This window comes from Leuresthes tenuis, unplaced genomic scaffold, assembly GCF_036924035.1.
Source record: "Leuresthes tenuis unplaced genomic scaffold, fLeuTen1.0.hap1 SCAF_22, whole genome shotgun sequence".
In the NCBI taxonomy this organism is placed as follows: domain Eukaryota; kingdom Metazoa; phylum Chordata; class Actinopteri; order Atheriniformes; family Atherinopsidae; genus Leuresthes; species Leuresthes tenuis.
The window spans coordinates 14511274-14534195 of NW_027325376.1; the positions used below are offsets into that span (position 1 = coordinate 14511274).

At 39.9% G+C, this 22922-nt stretch overlaps 2 protein-coding genes across 3 annotated transcripts in view; both read right to left on the reverse strand.

Annotated features, from left to right (window-relative positions):
- Window positions 1-6860, reverse strand: part of LOC140281460 (uncharacterized) — a 31146-nt gene extending 24286 nt beyond the window's left edge. The window contains exons 1-2 of one of the 2 annotated variants that reach the window (XR_011909748.1): window positions 6817-6860; window positions 5283-5338 (exon numbers count right to left, since the gene is read on the reverse strand). The gene's annotated coding sequence lies outside the window, so the exon portion shown is untranslated. Of the gene's footprint in view, window positions 1-5282; window positions 5483-6816 lie in introns of those variants that run through there. The other variant, XR_011909747.1, reaches the window with a different exon arrangement.
- Window positions 6861-9046: 2186 nt separating this feature from the next.
- Window positions 9047-11704, reverse strand: LOC140282306 (uncharacterized). Its single transcript, XM_072376892.1, has 4 exons — window positions 11637-11704; window positions 10404-10459; window positions 9343-9705; window positions 9047-9186 (listed from the first exon to the last, which is right to left on the reverse strand). The coding sequence occupies exons 1-4, from the start codon at window positions 11690-11692 to the stop codon at window positions 9047-9049; spliced, it is 615 nt and encodes a 204-aa protein (XP_072232993.1). The 5' UTR covers window positions 11693-11704.
- Between the last annotated feature and the right edge of the window lie 11218 nt (window positions 11705-22922).

Sequence of the window (22922 nt, forward strand, 5' to 3'; positions counted from 1 at the left end):
GCAGCCTCTTGTGAAAGGCTTTGTGTGGTCACCAAATTAGAGGAACAAAAGCAGGACATTTACCGTCCAACTCATGAGTTGGTGAGACATCAGCATTCCATCGTTTGGTGTTTCTGCTGCACATAGCTGGCAGTGCCAACACAAGGAGGAGTTTTGCTGTTGTGTGTTGCTTATGGGAGCTCAGTCAGGTTTTATACGATAATCCATCCATCGTGACTATTGTGATATTCACACTATTGAAAATCCTGCAAGAACTCTCACTTCTCATTTTCTCCAGCGATGTGTTTGTGGAAGTTGGAAGTTACTCAAGAGAAGTTAAGAGAAAAATACTCAACCATCCAAAGTCATCGATCAGCCAGGTTAAACATAGCATGTGCAAGCAAACACAAGTCAGTTAGCTCCTCACTGAGTTGTGGGCTTCTGATGTCCCATGAAGGATGCAGTGAATGTGTTCCAGGGTGGTTAAAGCAGTTACCCATTCAAAGTGAGTAAGTGATGCATCTGCAACAAACTGCTGCCTCAGTCTCTCTGTTATGACCTCTGAAAGCAGTAAAAACTAAAAAAATATAAATAGTTTATTGAAGATGAAATCAACTGACCATGTAGCAGTGAAGTCACTTCATTTTGTTTGTTTTCGTCTGTGACAGCTACATCAGTGTCAGGGCCTCAGGAGACAGATGCAAGGTCTTTTTCAAAGGCAAGAATGTTTATAGAAAACCAAGAGCCTGTGAAACTCCTGAGCACTCCTCAATAACGATGGATGAGGAGAGTGCGGCTATGAAAATTATCAAACCAAAAACCTCTCCACTCTAGGAGGAAAACAAAGGGCTATTAAAGATAAATTCCTAACGAGGCAGACTTAAACAAAAGAAGCTCTCTCAGAAAGAGGCACTATGAAAAGGTTACAAATAAAAATCTCTCCAAAAACGGAGCAACAAAACCAGGCTGTGAAACTTACCTTGAGTAAAACTAAAGCTATGGATAAAGAATAAATTACAACAAAGGATACGCTCTGCAGGAGAATCGCTCAACTGCAGGCTCGAGGAAGCTATGGCTATGGCTGTGGCTGTGGCTGTGGCTGTGGCTGTGGCTGTGGCCGTGGCTGTGGCTGTGGCTGTGGCTACTAGGGACGTGGAAACTGTGGAATCAAAATGCTAGAGTGAGGCTCATGAACAGAAACACGACACACTGGCCCAAGATAAGGGAGACGCAGACTATTTGAGCACAAGAGGAGCCAAGGGGAACAGGTGGAAACACTTTGGGAATCAGGGAAGACAATCAGACACTTGACACAGGAGGAAGGTACCTGAAACAAGAGGGAAGTTAGTGATTTCAAGATAAAACAGAAAATGACGAGACAAGGCATGAATCAAACCTAAATCGTGACACACAGTAGATGTACTGCAAACTGTTTAGTGAGAAACCTCTATGGTCTTCTTCCGTGGTGTTCTGAGTGATGAGTAAAAAGAGCAGATGTTAATGTGACAGTGTGATTGTCCAGTTTGCAAACAAGAGGAAACACAGGAAATGTGGATTAAAGGGATTTTTTTTTGCTAAAAAGGTAATTTGATGGTGATGATGTCACCTTCCTCTGCCTGATAAGGAGGTCAACAAACTTCCCTGCTGGAGTTAACTGGCATTAAGACAGCATTTACTGAACCACAGCCTGAGACAGTGGCATGCCAAAGAAGATCATTCAGAGAGATTCAAACTAACTTTAGCATGTGCATAATTTATTCTCCACATGTCCGATTTTTTTTTTTTTTTTGTCGCTTAAATGTGGACGTGTCACATAATGGGGAAGTCGGGCTTAAAACCACAGGAAGGAAGGAGGAAGATTATGAGGGATGAGTCTGTACTTTCGTTTGATCATTTGTTATATGTGTGTGTTTGTGTGTGTGTGTGTGTTTGTATTTGTCAGCTGTTTCCAGTTGGTCTGTGTCATAACTTGAGTGTTTGTACTGGGCGGTTCTGGACTTGTAATAGAGAAGTACATGGCAGTTTAACATTAAATGGTATGTTTGGTTTGTCACACGGTTTTGTTCTTTATTGCTTTATTAACCTCACATTTAACGTGTTTGTTTTTGTTTTATCTGATCTACAAGTCACCTTCACATAAAGAATGCTCTGATATCAATTTATTGTTTGTCAGGACAGAATGAAAGAAGTTATTTGGTTTATCTGCATACAGATAAAAATAGAACTCACCATGTCACTCCCTTCTCAGTCTATTACAATTGTCTGTAAACGTAAAAGAGACCATGTGACTCCACCAACAGTGTGACACAATGTTTATCCATCCATCCATCCATCCATCCATCCATCCATCCATCCATTTTCTATACCTGCTCAATCCGTCGGCGGAAGAACACTTGAAGTACAAAAGACAAGAAGAGAAAAGAAAAGAAAGGAGAGGTCTCTGCAACAGCTGAGCAGCCTTTGGTTAATGAGCTTCTAGCACCACCATCTGGCCAAATGGTGCAACTTCATCAGGTGATCACTGCAACCAAAACTGTTGCTTGAAAATATTCACTCGTTTTTTAGTGAAAGAAAATGAGTAGCTATGTCCAATTTCTTCTTCTTCTTTTGTTACTATTGTAGTTTTCTACTTTTGGTCATGTGACTGTGTCGGTTCACCACCTACACTTTCTGTTCACTCCTGTCAGTCACACAGATCCAGACCGATTCCATCAGTCATCCATCCATCTATTCTCCAAACCTGCTTGATCCAATTCAGGGTCATGGAAAAGAAGTTCAGGGTATTACTTCAGAGGATCTGATTAAAGTTGAAGATTTTACAACTTCCAGTGTCTCTTCTCTTCTCACGTAACTTAATTTCTTTGTTTGTTTTATGCTCTTTCATTTCTTTGAACTCAAGAGGGATCTGATGGCGCTTCTTTTCCTATACTTTCTGAATTAAATATGACTCCAAATCTGTCCTGATAATATGTAAATCTGGAGTCATTGTTTTCTAAATTTGGCTTAACATAATATCTTGATCTTCAGCATGTGTAACAAGCACAACTAACAGATGAAAAGCAGAATAAACAGCACATAGTCTGCAGTGTTCTGATCAGGGGCTTCTCTGTCTGCCTAAAAACTGACAATGTTCTCTCAGTTGAGCACTTCACTGTCACACTTTTCCTTGTTATTGCCTGTAAGATTAGTCATCAGTGTCACATTTACAGGTAATATGAGCAATGCTTTTCTCATTCAAATATATTTACAGTACATACTGTCATGCAAAATAGAGGAAAACACCAAATTAAGTGAGCACAGTAAATTATAAGTTTTAATACAGTTCCATCCAGACTTACTTTTATATATCACCACTTAGTAATAAGCCGTCTCGAAACATAGATGGCTGTGAATCAGTGCAGAGCTACAGTAAGTCTGTTTGTATCAATAGAGAGAAAAGCATCACTTCTTGAGTACTACTAGTTTAATGTCAGGGTCTTTAGTGACCTGACTACTTCTCAGCCTATAGGGTTCAAAAACATGGTATGAGCAATACACATATTAGTTTATTACTAACACATAAAGGAATAACACATAAATAAATAACACGTAAAAGTAATAAAGAGGACACATAAGATACATTAATGTGCAAATAGAACAGCTTATCAGAATTATAACAATAAAGCAAAAAGTGCATATTTCAGACATCATAAAGCTTCACAAGGTCTCATTTTGAAATAGTGGGAAAGGAACAATGCTTATATATGTGCTTTGATCATGCTTATATGTGTGTCAGATTTAGCTTTATCGGCTCATTTTCATTTGCTGTTCCTGGATGACTGCAGCAGCTATATTTCATCAATAGGTTAATACTCTTGAGGGGTTGACAGCTGTGGAGCTGTCCTTCGTCTTCATTCAACTACTGGCATAAAAATTGTGTTTTCTAGACTGAATGTGAATTTGTAAAAAGCACGAAACAGACATAAAATATCAGTATCCCTATAATGTGGAGGCCAATCCTTCCTCGACTTCCTGTTCTTCTCTCAAGTTCAGGCTGAATTCTCACTGCTGAAAAGAGACCAAACACATCCGTTTCAGACATGTGACAGTGAACCATTCAATGAAAAAAAAGGGGAACCAAAACAGAAAAATGGTCTCTATTTATTGATAAAAATGGATCACAGCAAAAAAGAAAACAAAAGCTGCTGAAATAAGGGTCAACTTACCACTGACATTCAGTTGACATCTTCCAGAGCTGAAGCCATAATCTGTCTTCACATCACACACATACAGACCAGAGTCCTCAGTTTTAAGTCTGGACACATGAAGCCTGATTCGTCCGTCTCTGAGGACGTCTTTGTCACTCTGGACTCGTCCTGCAAACTGTTCATGCTGAGACTCTGACACCTCCACACCATCATGTACACGATACAGGACTGAGACTCTGCGATTAGTTACCAAGCTACAAAGACACTTCAGTAAGGTGATGGAGCTGTCAGGTTTGCTTGTGAACGTCCACTCCAGTGTGACGTTGTGGTTCTCCTCAGCCTGATAGGAGCTCTGTGTCACATTCACCACAAACACTGATGCTGAGGAGACAGAGAGGAGCAGACACACTGAGAACTGGAACATGGGAGTCTTTATACTGCTTCTATATAAGCTTCTGTCACATGGCGGTTTCTGTGCTGTCACAGGTCACGCCTGACATTAACTTACAGCATAACAGTTTCCTTATTTCTTCTCTCTGTGTTGATCTCAAATTGAATTGTTAGATCTACAAACAAAATGCTTGTGATTGATGTCTTGTTGCATTACTCAGTAATACTGGAGCTTCAACCACACAGACTGAGGACTCCATCTTCAGGATTTTAACATAATAATAACATTACACAGCCACCTCTCTCTCAGTGGAACTAATACCCTACTTCTGTATTTATGGAAAATATCTCAGTGTGGATGTAGAAATAGATTTTGAACTAATAACAGCTGATGTATTTCAATCACCTTCCTCCTCATCTCTTCTAAGTAATGCGTGTTAATAATGAAATCTAGTAACTATAATATGTTGAGTTAACATAACCCAAATTTCATTTAAATATTTCCCTTTTGTGTTAAATTTCTTTTGGAAATCTGACACAGTTTAGAACCAGGCCGGCACCAAATCAGAAGAAAAAAGGAAGGGGTTGAATGATTTTTCACTGCTTTGGAGTAGGTCAGGTGTGGGTGGGCAATATTTGATAACCCGCTCATAAGATTTTTAATGTTTTATCCAAAAAAGGTTAAAAACCTAAAAAGACCATTTGTAGATGTAGGTGTAAACTGACCATAGACACACGAGTTAAGGATGAGGAGCAGCAGGATGCTGAAGATCATCTTCTCCCTGTGAGAAGACACAGAGATGAAGAGTCATGAACACATGAGGTCAAAGTTCAGTCATTATAGGTAGAAGAAGGAAAATCTACAGTCTGACTTCATTCAATCATTACAACATTTGGTCCTGTTCATCTTCCTGGTTATTACACACCACTGATTGTCACGTCTTGGGTTTTGTGTTTTTGATCTTTCTGTTATGCTTTAGGTTTTTTCATGTTTTAGGTTTAAGTCATTAGTTTTACCATTGTTTTTCCCCAGTCACTCTTGCCCCATCATTAGCTTCATCCACGTCACCTGTTTCGTTCTCAGCTGCACTCCATCACCAATCACATCCCCACGGTATTTAGTTTCCAGGTTCCGTCATGTTCACTGCAAAATCCTCACCATCATCACTGCTCATGTTTTGCCTCGTGGTTTTTCACAGTCAAGTTTTGTTTGTTTGTTTCTCCACATTTTAGATTTATTGTACTCCGGCTCAGCCGCGCTTTGTGTTCTTTTTGTTTAAATATATCAAGTTTTATTTTTAATTATATCTGCATGTAATAAAAATATTATATGCAGATATAATATTTTATATCTGCATATATAAAATATGTGGTGTGGTTGAAGGTCCAACTTTCAACCACACCACAGTTAACCAACCGGTTGTGACACTGACCAAAAACCTTTCTGACTGGACTATATGAACTACAAACACTGCAGTGAAAACCTGCTGTTTGGTCTTCTCTGTCAACATGTCACACTTAAAAAGTCAGAAGTGTTGCAGGACAACATTAATAACACAGGGAGGCGCTGTTTTACCTGACAAACATCTCTCTGATGGTCACCTCACTAAGTTAGGACAGAAAAACTCAGAGGTAAACTAATATATTGCTGATTGGAGAGAATGGTTGATTTACGACCTGCCCAGGGTGTATCCTGCCGCTCCCATAATGATAGCTGGGATAGGCTCCAGCCCCCCACAACCCTGAATTTGTTAACCTCGTCACGTTGTCCGGATTAATACCAGCACTCCACTCTGCCTCCCCGCTCCATACCTGTCTGCTCGCTTCGCTGCCATCCCGTAAAAAAACACACCACAGCCAGTGTCATCATTACCCTCCCTTTGTCGGAAACCTCCTGGAAACACACTAAGCCCTATTGCAGCAACTACCATTATTCAAGCACTCCTTGGACCCATTTAACTGTTCCTCCTCTCCCTTGAGCGATTGCTGGACTGGACTTTTCCTGTGGACCCACCTTATATCATTGTCCTAATAGATCAGTTTCCTTCTTCTATCTCTCAGTCTCAGTCTGCTCCTCGGTCCCTCCCTTTGAGTAGCTGTGACACTGAATGAGAACAACAAATGTCACAGATCTGGTAAACAGAAATAATATAATTAAATAAAATATGCTGTTTATCTGTCTTTCTACTGTCTTGACTGAAAACACTGAGGAAACACTGAAAATCCAACAATAAATTAGAAAAGAAGGCAAAATACTTACTATACACCACTTAGTCTTATGATAGGCCCAGGATATGCCTTCCTCTGGGTTCTCATGAGCCGTGATCTGCTCTCAGTCTTTATACTCTGGTACAGTAGAAGTGGGAAGTGGCACTTTTGTGGTCAGGGTTGTCAGGGTTGGTTCAACATGTGATACCAGCTCATGTATTTTTTTGTTTATTTGCTGTTTTCATCAAATGTGTTCGATGTGATCATTCATTCACCTGCCTCATCATTTCATCAAACTGTCCAGATAATAAGCTTCGGTGTAGCCCATTATGACCTGGCATGACATGACACCAGCTATTATAATATTTAAACAACTACTGATCAAGCTGAGGACATGAGGTCAAAATCCTGTAAGTACACTAAAAGCACAGAGTTAAACCTTATTGATCATTTTATTTCATGTTTCCAGTTTTTTGGAGGCTGAGAAACCCTGAAAAACTCTGAAAAACATCAGTGTTTCAATGAGTTTTTTAGGACAGACAAAAAGAGCTGAACTGAACGATCCATACTTTTGCCCAATGACTGCTGGGATAGGCTCCAGCACCCCCCGCAACCCCACTGATGGATTGACGGTATAGAAGATGGATGGATGGATGGAGTCTGCATTTTGACTTTTTGTTCATTTGTATGTGTTTGTATTTGTCAGCTGTTTCCAGTTGGTCTGTGTCATAACTTGAGTGTTTGTACTGGGCGGTTCTGGACTTGTAATAGAGAAGTACATGGCAGTTGAACATTAAATGATATGTTTGGTTTGTCACACGGTTTTGTTCTTTATTGCTTTATTAACCTCACCTGGCTAAATGGTGCAACTTCATCAGGTGATCACTTCAAGCATAACTGCTGCAGAAAATGTTCGCTTGTTTTTTGGTGAAAGAGAATGAGTAGCTATGTCCAATTTCTTCTTATTTTGTTACTAATGCAGTTTTCTATTTTTGGTCATGTGATTGTGTCGGTTCACCACCTACACTTTCTGTTCACTCCTGTCAGTCACACAGATCCAGACCGATTCCATCAGTCATCCGTCCATCTATTCTCCAAACCTGCTTGATCCAATTCAGGGTCATGGAAAAGAAGTTCAGGGTATTACTTCAGAGGATCTGATTAAAGTGGAAGATTTTACAACTTCCAGTGTCTCTTCTCTTCTCACGTAACTTAATTTCTTTGTTTGTTTTATGCTCTTTCATTTCTTTGAACTCAAGAGGGATCTGATGGCGCTTCTTTTCCTATACTTTCTGAATTAAATATGACTCCAAATCTGTCCTGATAATATGTAAATCTGGAGTCATTGTTTTCTAAATTTGGCTTAACATAATATCTTGATCTTCAGCATGTGTAACAAGCACAACTAACAGATGAAAAGCAGAATAAACAGCACATAGTCTGCAGTGTTCTGATCAGGGGCTTCTCTGCCTGCCTAAAAACTGACAATGTTCTCTCAGTTGAGCACTTCACTGTCACACTTTTCCTTGTTATTGCCTGTAAGATTAGTCATCAGTGTCACATTTACAGGTAATATGAGCAATGCTTTTCTCATTCAAATCTATTTACAGTACATACTGTCATGCAAAATAGAGGGAAACACCAAATTAAGTGAGCACAGTAAATTATAAGTTTTAATACAGTTCCATCCAGACTTACTTTTATATATCACCACTTAGTAATAAGCCGTCTCGAAACATAGATGGCTGTGAATCAGTGCAGAGCTACAGTAAGTCTGTTTGTATCAATAGAGAGAAAAGCATGACTTCTTGAGTACTACTAGTTTAATGTCAGGGTCTTTAGTGACCTGACTACTTCTCAGCCTATAGGGTTAAAAAACATGGTATGAGCAATACACATATTAGTTTATTACTAACACATAAAGGAATAACACATAAATAAATAACACGTAAAAGTAATAAAGAGGACACATAAGATACATTAATGTGCAAATAGAACAGCTTATCAGAATTATAACAATAAAGCAAAAAGTGCATATTTCAGACATCATAAAGCTTCACAAGGTCTCATTTTGAAATAGTGGAAAAGGAACAATGCTTATATATGTGCTTTGATCATGCTTATATGTGTGTCAGATTTAGCTTTATTGGCTCATTTTCATTTGCTGTTCCTGGATGACTGCAGCAGCTATATTTCATCAATAGGTTAATACTCTTGAGGGGTTGACAGCTGTGGAGCTGTCCTTCGTCTTCATTCAACTACTGGCATAAAAATTGTGTTTTCTAGACTGAATGTGAATTTGTAAAAAGCACGAAACAGACATAATATGTCAGTATCCCTATAATGTGGAGGCCATTCCTTCCTCGACTTCCTGTGTTTGATGTCCCAGGTTTTCTCTCAAGTTCAGGCTGCATTCTCACTGCTGAAAAGAGACCAAACACATCTGTTTCAGACATGTGACAGTGAACCATTCAATGAAAAAAAGGGAAACCAAAACAGAAAAATGGTTTCTATTTATTGACAAAAATGGATGACAACAAAAAGAAAACAAAAGCTGCTGAAATAAGGGTCAACTTACCACTGACATTCAGTTGACATCTTCCAGAGCTGAAGCCATAATCTGTCTTCACATCACACACATACAGACCAGAGTCCTCAGTTTTAAGTCTGGACACATGAAGCCTGATTCGTCCGTCTCTGAGGACGTCTTTGTCACTCTGGACTCGTCCTGCAAACTGTTCATGCTGAGACTCTGACACCTCCACACCATCATGTACACGATACAGGACTGAGACTCTGCGATCAGTTACCAAGCTACAAAGACACTTCAGTAAGGTGATGGAGCTGTCAGGTTTGCTTGTGAACGTCCACTCCAGTGTGACGTTGTGGTTCTCCTCAGCCTGATAGGAGCTCTGTGTCACATTCACCACAAACACTGATGCTGAGGAGACAGAGAGGAGCAGACACACTGAGAACTGGAACATGGGAGTCTTTATACTGCTTCTATATAAGCTTCTGTCACATGGCGGTTTCTGTGCTGTCACAGGTCATGCCTGACATTAACTTACAGCATAACAGTTTCCTTATTTCTTCTCTCTGTGTTGATCTCAAATTGAATTGTTAGATCTACAAACAAAATGCTTGTGATTGATGTCTTGTTGCATTACTCAGTAATACTGGAGCTTCAACCACACAGACTGAGGACTCCATCTTCAGGATTTTAACATAATAATAACATTACACAGCCACCTCTCTCTCAGTGGAACTAATACCCTACTTCTGTATTTATGGAAAATATCTCAGTGTGGATGTAGAAATAGATTTTGAACTAATAACAGCTGATGTATTTCAATCACCTTCCTCCTCATCTCTTCTAAGTAATGCATGTTAATAATGAAATCTAGTAACTATAATATGTTGAGTTAACAAATGTTTCCCTTTTGTGTTAAATTTATTTAGAACCAGGCTGGTACCAAATCAGAAGAAAAAAGGAAGGGGTTGAATGATTTTTCACTGCTTTGGAGTAGGTCAGGTGTGGGTGGGCAATATTTCATAACCTGCTCATAAGATTTTTAAAGTTTTATCCAAAAAAGGTTAAAAACCTAAAAAGACCATTTGTAGATGTAGGTGTAAACTGACCATAGACACACGAGTTGAGGATGAGGAGCAGCAGGATGCTGAAGATCATCTTCTCCCTGTGAGAAGACACAGAGGTGAAGAGTCATGAACACATGAGGTCAAAGTTCAGTCATTATAGGTAGAAGAAGGAAAATCTACAGTCTGACTTCATTCAATCATTACAACATTTGGTCCTGTTCATCTTCCTGGTTATTACACACCACTGATTGTCACGTCTTGGGTTTTGTGTTTTTGATCTTTCTGTTATGCTTTAGGTTTTTTCATGTTTTAGGTTTAAGTCATTAGTTTTACCATTGTTTTTCCCCAGTCACTCTTGCCCCATCATTAGCTTCATCCACGTCACCTGTTTCGTTCTCAGCTGCACTCCATCACCAATCACATCCCCACGGTATTTAGTTTCCAGGTTCCGTCATGTTCACTGCAAAATCCTCACCATCATCACTGCTCATGTTTTGCCTCGTGGTTTTTCACAGTCAAGTTTTGTTTGTTTGTTTCTCCACATTTTAGATTTATTGTACTCCGGCTCAGCCGCGCTTTGTGTTCTTTTTGTTTAAATATATCAAGTTTTATTTTTAATTATATCTGCATGTAATAAAAATATTATATGCAGATATAATATTTTATATCTGCATATATAAAATGTGTGGTGTGGTTGAAGGTCCAACTTTCAACCACACCACAGTTAACCAACCGGTTGTGACACTGGCCAAAAACCTTTCTGACTGGACTATATGAACTACAAACACTGCAGTGAAAACCTGCTGTTTGGTCTTCTCTGTCAACATGTCACACTTAAAAAGTCAGAAGTGTTGCAGGACAACATTAATAACACAGGGAGGCGCTGTTTTACCTGACAAACATCTCTCTGATGGTCACCTCACTAAGTTAGAACAGAAAAACTCAGAGGTAAACTAATATATTGCCGATTGGCTAGATGGTTGATTTACGACCTGCCCAGGCTGTGCACTGCCTCTCACCTCTCACATCGTGACAAAGACAGGAAGCGTCCTGCTGTTTATCTAGTTTTCTCCTTTCTAAACTGATGCGATGATGATAATAATAATGCAAACTGCATATGTTCTTATAACATGTAAACACAGAGGATATTTTACTGCATTAAGAGAGAATGCAAGCAACTAAGTAATGTTGTACAGCTATTTTAAAGCTACTCCAAAACAAACAAAAAACGCTGAAAATCCAACAATAAAAGAGAACAGAGAGTAAAATACTTACGATACAGCACTTAGTCTTATGATAGGCTCATGATATGTCTTCCTCTGGGTTCTCATGAGCTGTGATCTGCTCTCAGTCTGTGTCTATATTTATACTACGGCAAAGAGGCGGGGTTGTTCATGACGTTGTCTAAACTTTCAGATTTTGGTTTAACACGTGATACCAGCTCTTGTGTCTTTGTTTATTTGCAGTTTTCATCAATTGATTGATTTGTAAAAAATGACATATTCGTCTTCTTGCTGTGCAAAGTTTATGGACTTTATTTGGATATTGTTCTTTTCTGTGATGTTCCTAATATTGATCAATAAGAGAAACGTATAGTTGACTGTGTTTCATTATTTGATTCCTTTTGAAACAAGCAGCAGAGTGCTTTATTTTCTCTCTGGTGGTAAATATCACTGATGTCTCTGATGCATTTTAGTTTCAGTTTTTCTCCACATCGGCTCATAAGACACTTCTTTTGCCTTCAGTGATCTGAGTCAGAATTAAAAGTATTTTCTTGACATGTTTGCTAAACTGCAGCTGACCCCCTCTCTGTGTATGATGCCAATTCATTTGTTAATGACCTCAAATTAAAATGTGTTTCACGGCTTTTTAAAAATCTGTAGTGTATCAGAAACTAAACTTGCCGGTAAGCAAGAGGTGATGTGAGACCGGATTTTGAGGCTGTTGTTCAGCTGATTAAATAGACAAACAAAAGTCAAACAGAATATGGGTGACCCATCTCTATAAATAAGGGCGGGGCAACTCACTGGCCTGCTACTTGCAAGGCACATCAACTGTGTAACAAGAATAAGTGACTATGCTTCAGTGAGGATAGGAGAACAGTCTGGATTGTTTACTTGACTGTCTTGTATGATGGTAAATTTTATGTCTCGGAACTAACAAACTCTCCAATCCACATTAACCATTTGTATCACCCAGACACGCTAATTATTTTAAACTATTTATCTCTTAATCGACACCCAGAGAAAATAATTGTTTTAACCTCCTGTTTCTTAATTATGCTCAAGACCATATCCTGCATCCACATGCTGTAGATTGATACATTACATAAACAGCTGTGACTCAGGATGAAGAGCAGTTGTCTATCAGTCAACTTCCTTGGGCTGAAACGGTGGTCAACAAACTTCCCTCAGGGGAAAGAAAGACTATGCAGAGATAGCATTAAGACACCATTTACTGAACCACGTCCTGAAACTGCAAAGATCCTTCAAGAGAGATTGGGCAACTAACTCTCATGTGTGCATAGTTTGTTCACCTCCTGTCACATTTTTGGGGAAATGCTCCATACTCCACAGAAGTACAAACATTCACTTCTTCTTTTTGACACAAGTTTAAAAGGGGAAGAGTTTGGTTTGACTGGCAAAACAATGTTTCAAAAACCATAGATCTCAAAGCATGTCACTCACCCTGCAGTCTTTTGTCTGTAAACATAAAAGTGATCATGTGACTCCACCAACAGTTTGACACTATGTTTAACCTCACAAAATAACTGATATTCAGTTCCAATGAGCCACCTTTACTTATCACAATCTTGATAATTTTGCAGTTTCACATTGCACTGCTGCTTTAAAGTGATTTTAGCTGCTCACAGAGTCCCACCTCTAAAAATGCATTTGTCTGACAGACTGTTGAAGTCATATCTCTGGTCTACCTGCCTCTGAATCATTTTTGTATAAATGATGAGCATCATTGAGAATCACCAAACTTTCAATGCCAGATTAGTTTTTGAAAAGAGGAAGAACACTTGAAGTACAAAGGACAAGAAGAGAAAAGAAAAGAAAGGAGAGGTCTCTGCAACAGCTGAGCAGCCTTTGGTTAATGAGCTTCTAGCACCACCATCTGGCCAAATGGTGCAACTTCATCAGGTGATCACTGCAACCAAAACTGTTGCTTGAAAATATTCGCTTGTTTTTTAGTGAAAGAAAATGAGTAGCTATGTCCAATTTCTTCTTCTTCTTTTGTTACTATTGCAGTTTTCTACTTTTGGTCACGTGACTGTGTCGGTTCACCACCAACACTTTCTGTTCACTCCTGTCAGTCACACAGATCCAGACCAGGACTGAGATTCCACCAGTCATCCGTCCATCTATTCTCCAAACCTGCTTGATCCAATTCAGGGTCATGGAAGAGAAGCTCCTGTTAATACTTAAGCCAACCATCAGTCATGCTTTTGTGGTATCATTCATACAACACGACTGGAGAAATCTCTTCTCTCAGGGGAAACAAAAATTTAAAAAGTAGTAAAAAGTATGTACATTGATATTTTTAGAAAAAGAAAAAAAAATCAGTTATATTCAATCATACAGTAAGCCTTTTATTGACTAACTGACGTGAGCGTGTTATCAAATTACATTAAGGCGGGTTTTAGGCTGAAACGGGGAGTAACAGAGCAGGGGTGTGTTTATTTTCATTCGTCATCCAGCACTGAAAAAGCTGAGCTGTTGCGCAGTTGTACTGAGAGTTCATTCTGGATTCTATTCTCATTTTTCACCTTTTTAACATGAAATCGTGAGAGGCACCCGTTGGCAGAAAGTTCTCAGAGTTTGACAGAGTCGCGTCATCGAGCTCACACGTTCTGATCCGTCTGCGTCCCATTTGAAGGTCGGTGACATCAGCTTTTTACTTCTGTTTGAGTTTATGGCCCTAACCGCTACGCATTTTCAGCGTCTTACCTTTCGAGGCTCTGTAACTGGTGCGCACTGTGTATGAATTATTACATTCACTAAATGTTCATTTTTGACTGGACCCGTGTGCCTGCAACAACAAAGAAGGCCATCTAAAGTGTTATTAGTGTAAAACACTGTAACACACACTGTAACGTGTGTTAAAAGGGTCTGTCTAAATGTTGTCCTAGATAAAAATGTCCAATTTGCATTTAGTTTAACACTTTTAAATGCTTTGTTTGTATTTTGTAGATTAACTAGCTCATAGTGGGATTTGTAAGACGAGTGACCTTGAGCAGGAAAAGACTCTGCAAAAGTGAAACTATTCGGCCACCATTTTATTCTCTGCAGCTAAGGGCCATGCGTACGAAGGAGTATTAAGCTAGATAGGGCCAGCCCAACAAAAAAAAGAAAGCCAGGCAAAAAGAAAAGTCAAAGAGAAAAAAATATCAAAGTATTATAGCCTCTACAGACGCGTTGACTAAGCGGTACTTCAGAATCGGCTATAATAATAAGGAAATTGAACTTAGACAATAACTCAGACAGACACTACCGCAAGTGCATCTTGCCCTTTTAACTTTGTGAATAGATAAAAAGACCATACACAAATTAAACTGATGCACCTCTTTAATATCAACTCGTGATTGGTCCATTTGTAATAAAAACGGCACCAACAGAACTAACTTGGCTCGATTAGTGAACCAGTAGTTTTCTTCGCCTTTTTACGGGACATCGTGTGCCTCAACCTGGGCAAAATATAAACACATTCTCAAATCTTCAACCTGCTTCATGTATACCACGTCTGTGATGGTTTTATGAAATGAAATATAATACCCCCAAAACTAACTTGAACATCACAAAACTCAACAAAACATTTGCACAACCAGCTTAAGTTCCCTTCTGCAGGGAAATGGTTCTGGAATGATTGCAGAGAAATGCATTTGGTGGTCCTAATACTCCTGGTTGACAAAAACATAAAGTAGATGAAGTACCTACACTGTATTAGATTATATCGACATGTGATTTCGTTGAGATGATAATGCGGCAGCCTGGCTTGTATGTGTCCCTCTGTGTTCACAGCTCCGGGCGGCCCGGGGAAGGATGTCGGGTTGGCCTGTGGGCCTGGTGCCGGTGATGGCTGCTTTGGTGATACTTTGTCCTGCCGTGGGTGAGTATAGCGGCTCCATTGTGTTTGCTGTTTGTCAGAATAAAGAAATGAAGGCTGATGATCGCATTAAATGCATTTAAAAAGCTGCTAACCGATGGAACGCATTAGTCCAGTTGCTGCTGCTTATTGGCAGAGAGAGAAACTGTGGAGAAAATACAGAAATGAGGCAAAGTAAGATAGAAAAACAGCTGCACAGGGTCATCTATGTTTGCTATTAGGAACAGTATTTTAATGGTACCACAGCAATGGATCTTTCTCCCCAGTTGATTTGTTCGGGTTCATTTGGCTGAAGTCAGTCGGGGTTTAAAGCAGAAGAGGGAGAGATGGTAGCACGAATGACATGAATGAAAACCACAGATAATCAGAATGAAAACACAACAGACATTTCCAAAGGCTTTCACAAGTTGAAGTTCTTTGAGTCGGCATATGAAGGTGACCAAAGGCTTCATGAGTTCAGCCGGCAGAGATGTCATAAGGTGGGGACTCTGATACTGACAGAAACAGCTCAATCCTTCCTTGTCATGAGACATCTTAGTCTTGTGTTGTGATTCCTTTATTCTGTATTGCTGCAGGTCAAACTCCATCCACTGTGACTCGGGACGTTTACAGAGCCGAGGAGCACAGCAACATCACGCTGACGTCGTGTCTCTACCCAGCGAACGCTGCTCTCCCTCCCAACTCACTGGAAATTCACCTCATAACCTTGAAACCTCTGAAGAGGATTTACTCATATGACAGCAGGATTGAGGATGGGAGGTACACGGATGATTCTTTCAGAGGACGACTGCAGTGTGATCTGCAGCTCGCCAGAAAAGGCCAAATCGAATGTCACCTAGCTGACCTGAGGCTGAATGACACCGGAGTGTATCAGTGTGTCGCTGTTGCTGATAGAAGACGCAGCTACAAAAATTATGACATCGAAGTTACAGGTAAGCTGAAATTACGGCCACTTGAATCCAGCACAGTCACTGAATACTGAGTGTGGATTTAGACCTGGTATTGTTCAGCTGTTGCATTCACACTTATCACAAAACAGGCTGTAAGCGTGAAGTGGCTCAATATTCTAAAGGCTTTTGGACATAACATGTTTGTACTCATCAGCAAACACACTGGAAGTCCAGGATCAGTCCAGGATCCGGTCTTTCAACTTGTTGGGGTTTTTTTTGGTTCCCAACAACGCTTACATTAAGTGTTTTATCTTAACATGATGAGACCTTTCTGTTAGCAGACAACTGCTGGAGGTGACCTTTTGCTTCTTCTTTTTGCAGCATCCAGGAACCAAACTGCACCAACGACTTCAAAGCCTGCGAGCCGGCGGGGCAGACTGGGGTTTATTGTAGCCGTCGGTATGTTTACATCAGCAATAGCAGCACTTTATTTTGCACTTTATTTTGTTGTGTGAAGGTCTGCTTTGAGAAATAGCGTCAGAAAAAAAACTCACTGTGTGAATATGACATGTACTGTGAAAGCGCTGTGAGTGGTCAGCTAAACTAGAAAAGCGCTATACAAGTACAGTCCATTTACCATTCATATCTTAGACAGTCCTAGCAGATAAAGCAAGTTTAAGCAGGCCTCTTTAGTAGTCTGTAGTTTAGGCTCGCTGCCTCATATTACCAAGCTCCTTCTATAGCTCTTAATATTGTTAGGAGCAGAAAAGGTCTCCTGCCCTGAGATCAGTCCCGTCTTTGCCTTTTTGTGCAGGCACTTTAAGGCAGCTACGTCAGAGGGGCCAGTGTTACATTTAGTTTGGGTTACTGTACCAGAGCCGGAACAAAGGGAGGGCACAGTGTTTTTTAAAACAGCATTATTCCCGGTTCACTCTGTGAAGACAAAAACGTCTTCTCCTAAGGAAGTTGGATATGTCCAGCAAGATTTAGAATGATTAATGCATATTAGTGCTACGTCCGATGCATAAAAGATTTGCAAGGATGCATGCATTTAACTGACATGACTGCAATCCAGCACAGATATGAGCATGGAGCCTTTTATAAGGCCTCAGCAGTCGAGCGCTACTTGATTCTGACATTGAAACTCCGAGTCTCCAAGCAGAGACTGAAAGAATGAGCGCACCAGCTGCATCATTTAACATCCCCAGGCACGTCCAAAGGATAAAGCAGTCGTTTTTGTTCAGCGCTGCGAACCAAAACCGCTCTTATCAGGAACATGCTAACAGTAGTCTATACTTTGTTCTTTTAGCCATACAGGGCCAAGAGTTTTATCTCAGGAGAGTCTGCTGTGTTTTCAGTGGAGATGTCATTGTTGTCACAGTTCATTGATGTCTAACTGGACAATGAATGCACTTTACACTGGGAATTTTTCCGTTGCAGTAAATCTGATGCTTTCAATGGCTTTATCAGATTTCAAAGGTCTTAATCTCGCTTTGCATTTCATGTTTTTTACCTCATATGAACCCATCCATCATACTTAAAGTCGTCCATGTCGTCAAAATCTGATAAATATCCTGCCATGTTGCACAAAACTAGCAGTAGCAAACTCCGTGTGAAGTTAGCCGACTGTCACAGAGAAAGGAGTAAATAAACTGTGCTCCAGGGGGGCATGTGGATGAAGTGGTCCCAGTAGAGTGCCTGTGTAGAATTCCCTCCGTTAGCTCTCCTATAGCTGCAAGTAGCCACATAACAGCACCTATGAGCTAACAGTGCTATAGTACACATTCGTTCATTCATTCTTCTTAAAGTATTGGTTAAATAAAGACAGATAATGCCTTATTTAGAGGCTGCATCGTCCCTGCCCTGTTCACTCCGTTATATGGATATAAGCCGATCGCGAGTTTTCTAAATGGCTTTCGAAGGACGCCGACTTTCGCCAAAACTGTTCTCGGTGAGTAGACAAACGTATTTCATGCCAGAAATAAGGTCTAGGTTTAAAAATACCGGAGATCCCCTTTAATGCAAAGCAGCACTTTATTTAAGATGAGGGAGACAGCTTAATTAATGTACGCTGTATATAGAATAAGAAGTGATGAACGAGTAAATGAGGGACACATTTCAAAGCTCCCTGCAGAACCTAGGTGAGGTTAAAAGGTGCTGTATTAGTTGTCATTGTTTACAAATCACAACTGATCTACCTGTGTCCAATGTGACTGCTTTAAGTAAACTGCCACCATGTTCAATGGATGTTGCAGTTTTACCATGTACTGTATGAACTTTATTATAAGCTAACAAACACAAACAATATGTACATTTGTAGTTTTGTTTTCCTCAGTTTGTATAAAAAAAACAATGACCTCATATGACTGAGTGAACTTTGACCTTTTATAAAATATGCTGCCAGCAGAGCTGGTAATGAGAGGATGAGTTGACGTGAGGCAGCTGCACCGCACAGGCTTGATGCTGGTTGTTGTCTGACATTTACCAAAGAGTATGATTCAGAGCATTCGTGGCTTAAGACAAGTCCCGGTGGCATCAATAATGCACACAGCATGTAGTACTTAGACATACAACTTTGATTAGAAATCCTCATCATGTCACTACAGTCTTGTAAACTAATTTTGTAATAATGTAAAAGGTATTTGCCTTCTTTCTGTGCCATTGTGTTTATATATATAAAAAAAAAACCTTTGTAAAACTTTAAGAATGGTTGTTTTTGTAGGAAAAGCTTGAAATGTCAGTGATCCCCCAGATGAAGTCTCACAGAAGGTGAAGCATTTCACACTTTACATACTACAGGAAGGATGTTTAAGACTCATAGAACCTCTGTGATGACATTGAAACCCACTACATGCTGTCATTTTCAACCACAAATAAATTTCCTTTTCTCTTTCATTGTGTAGAATGTGTCTGAATGTTTTTGCAGCATCACAAGAATGTATTTTCAGCTGTTTTTAAGTATAGAAATGATAATCTGTGCTTAAAAACCCCCCCAAAGACATTCATTATTTGAACATTGCCACATGCGAGAGCTTGGTGTTTTTCTGTGCTATAGACTTCTTATACTGCCCACTGTAGAGCTCTTAACTTCCATGCCCAGGATCCAGAATGGAAAACCAACCCCAAAATCCAGAATATAATTGTAGAAATTAGAAAAACGCTTTATTTTTGTGCACCTCTACCTCGATAACAAAGCATATTTCACAGCCTTAACACTTATGCTCTATGTCATCGCAATATATATGAATCTGAGGTTAACCTATGTACAACTTGATGAATAATGTTCACTATTGGAATTTTCTGCTGGTAGAAACATTATACGTGCGATAACGGTTTGCCCTCTACGTGTTCTGGTTATGAGGGCTTTTGGAAACCACTGCAGAAGAAGAAGAAAAAAAACGCCAATCATCAACACTTTCACCTGAAACCTCCGTCCTTTGTGTGATGTGTAAACTGGCGTGACAATATTAAGTGGGGCCCATGTCAAATCTACATGAAGAATTCAAAATTTTTCACTTGTCAAGTCAGCTTAAGGCAATAAACAGAAGCAGGGATTCAATTTGCTGAAGCTTGCTATACTTTAAGCTTTATATATGGTAAGTGGGTATGAAGGTTTAAAGCCTGATCTGCTTCCCTATAACCCAAACTGCCAGCTGGTTCTACATGAGAGGGGCCTGATAAGCGAAGGCTCTACTTCAGGAACCACAACCACAAGTGCTCTGTCAGGAAAATATCGAACTGGGATTTTTAAGCTATAATGGGGCTTTGTCTTTTAATAGCTTTATGTGCGAGGAGCAGAATTTTGAATTCCATTCCATAATCGGTAAGGAGAGGGAAAATGTTTCACCGTACTAAACTATCCATATGTAGAGATGAGCAGTAAAACCCTCATTAAGTGAAGTCATTTCATTCTTATTCTGAGTAAACTAATCATAAAGCAAGGGGTACAAAACACAAGGACTCTTCTGAAATGGTAAATTTTTCTTTTTATTTCAGTCATAAAAAGAAAAACTTTCACGGTGAATAGTTGCAGGACGCACAAGCCACATCATTGTCGGAAGGCTTCCCACACATTGCTCGTGCTTTCATTAAGTTAGAATTGTCATGTTTCCTGTGACTCGCATGCATCTCCAGTAATTGTTAAATATTCGGTGAGGCAATGGAGTTCCCTGCCCGTGATAAGAAAATGCAGATTTCTAGATTGCTAGATGACTTGAGGAAAATGAACCGGAAAGATAGAAACTGGAGAACACTGTAGCACGGATTGAATATGATGGGAAAACTGGGATGTCCTCTCTGAATGAGTGGTGTTGCTGAAGGGGTGATGAATTGATCAAATTGCCAAAATCTGTGGCTCATCAGATTTCTGTGATATAATGAGGACCAAAGCTAGGCTGGAGGAGATAATCTCAATCTGAAAAACCTCCAAAGAGGCAACCAGGAGGCATCCTAACCAGACCCCTGAACCACCTCAGCTGACTCCTTTCGATGCGGAGGAGCAGCGGCTCTCGCTCCCGTCCTCACCTGATCTCTGAGGCTGAGCCCAGCCACCCTCAAGGAAACCCATTCTTTTGGTCACCACCCAGTCTTCAATACTGCTGACAAAGCCCCAATCCATCTGTCCACCTCTCGCTCCAACTTGACTTGCCATTTACTTGTGAATCAGTCATTTTCATACATTTCTGTTCCACCGTGAAGGAACACTTTTCATACAGAGTACAGACACAACTACAGTAAGCTGAAAATATTAGGTAAGCCTGTGATTGCTTCACTGTAGCATTCTGCACATCTGCACACTGGAAAGCAGTAACTTCCACACTGGAAACTAAACCCAATTAATTGACTTTTTTATTTGTAAGATGTAAGAAGTCCTAACTAGGCTATATCAAAAGCAGTTGGTAAAGTCTTTATGAGACAGGAGTGAAATTCGCATGAAAATGTTTCAAAATGGAATAAAGAATAGATGTTTAGCCCATTCAGACCCAGAGATGGGGTAAAGCATTAAAGTACCATGTTCTCAGATTACTTTCTATGTTGTTGGTCATATAAACCACTCATAATCTTAATTTCCACTGTATACATTGTTGTGCCCCTATGGTTTTCTTTATTGATTTCCATTTGTATATTCCCTGTTATGCTGTATCAGATGCTGTAATGATGGGGATTTCCCCACTGTGGGGCCAATGAATGTTAAGTTATCTTGTAGTTCACACATTAGTGTGAGTATGATTTGTTGAGCTATATACACTGAGCCACACACACACACACACACACACACACACACACACACACTCTAAACTCTAAACCCATTAGAGGAAAGGTGTGGAGAACAGAACTGAAAACCACACAATAGTGTGGTAGTTTGGATGATTCAAAACGACTTATTGTTATGATTATTCTCATAACACTGCTCAGATTATGTGAGATGGACCAGAGTCAGGGAGAGAAAAGCTGAGGCTTCAAACAATGAAAGGTAAAAGTACTGAAGCAAGAGTTCCCTCTGTAACACTTGATCGAGACAAATATTTTGTTGAATGTCCCGTCTATCCTGAAAAGCAATATCTGCCCATGTGCACAGCCTGCGATATAATTAAAGCTCAACAGGTTTCAAGATGTCTCCCCTCGGCCAATAATCCCCACAAGGCTTCAAATTCAAATAATAGATGGATGCCTTTGCCTTACAGTAGCTGTTACTGAATTTTAACCAGGTGGAAATATTCTAAAAGACTGTCAGACCAGTCATTTTGTGGGGTTTTGTTTTTGCTCAATCATTCGTGCATTACTGGAACGTTTTCACAGTTTTGTGGGGCCTTTTCTCACATCCTGTTTAGTTGATTTACAGTATGATGTCATTGGAAGAAATTCTTGAAACTCGTTAGCGGTGACCTTATTTGCATGATCTGCCAAGCAACTGATACCATGACACACTCAGTGGAAAACTAGTGGTCTTAAAGCGGTGCTGTAGTTTGTCTAGTTTGTCAAAAATGCTATTGACAATTGGTACGATTCACAGCAACATGTTGGGGGTGCCCCCTTCCATCTTGCGTTTCTGCCCTATATGCAGTGACAGATTTTTTTTAGTGCAGGAAGAGCAGATGGTGGTTTTAGAACCTGGGCAGACAAGGGTTTAAAGGAGCTTTACATCGATGACAAACAAATGTATACTGTCCAAACACAGATGATTAATATTGGTACCCCCATTATCGCATATATAGAAAATCTTACACTTTTAAACCTAAGAGGCAGATTTCTTTGTTTTGCAAAGCCCTGACGACATATGGTAATGAACCGGCCCCTGACAGAATGGAGAAATGGAAACTGGATATCAATCAAAGTCCATAAACGAACAATTAATACAAGAATTAGGTTACTGGAGTGTAAGTGGCTGTTGAGAACTTATATTCCATCAGTCAGAATGATGCTCCAGCCTCTTCTACTAAATGTTTTAGAAGAAAAAGGCACCCTGCATGGGACTGTCCCAAAGTGCAAGTTATTCAAATATATCAAGTATGGTTGGAGTGCAGGTGCCCTGTCACCCTAAATTGTGTATACTTGGCATATA

Excerpts from the sequence above, each read along its gene's own strand:
- LOC140282306 (XM_072376892.1), bottom strand. The coding sequence starts at position 11,692 with ATGAGAACCCAGAGGAAGACATATCATGAGCCTATCATAAGACTAAGT. Across the intron at positions 10,460-11,636 it reads ATAAGACTAAGTGCTGTATC|GGAGAAGATGATCTTCAGCA; the intron begins GTAAGTATTTTA and ends GTCTTCTCACAG. Across the intron at positions 9,706-10,403 it reads CCTCAACTCGTGTGTCTATG|CATCAGTGTTTGTGGTGAAT; the intron begins GTCAGTTTACAC and ends CTGTCTCCTCAG.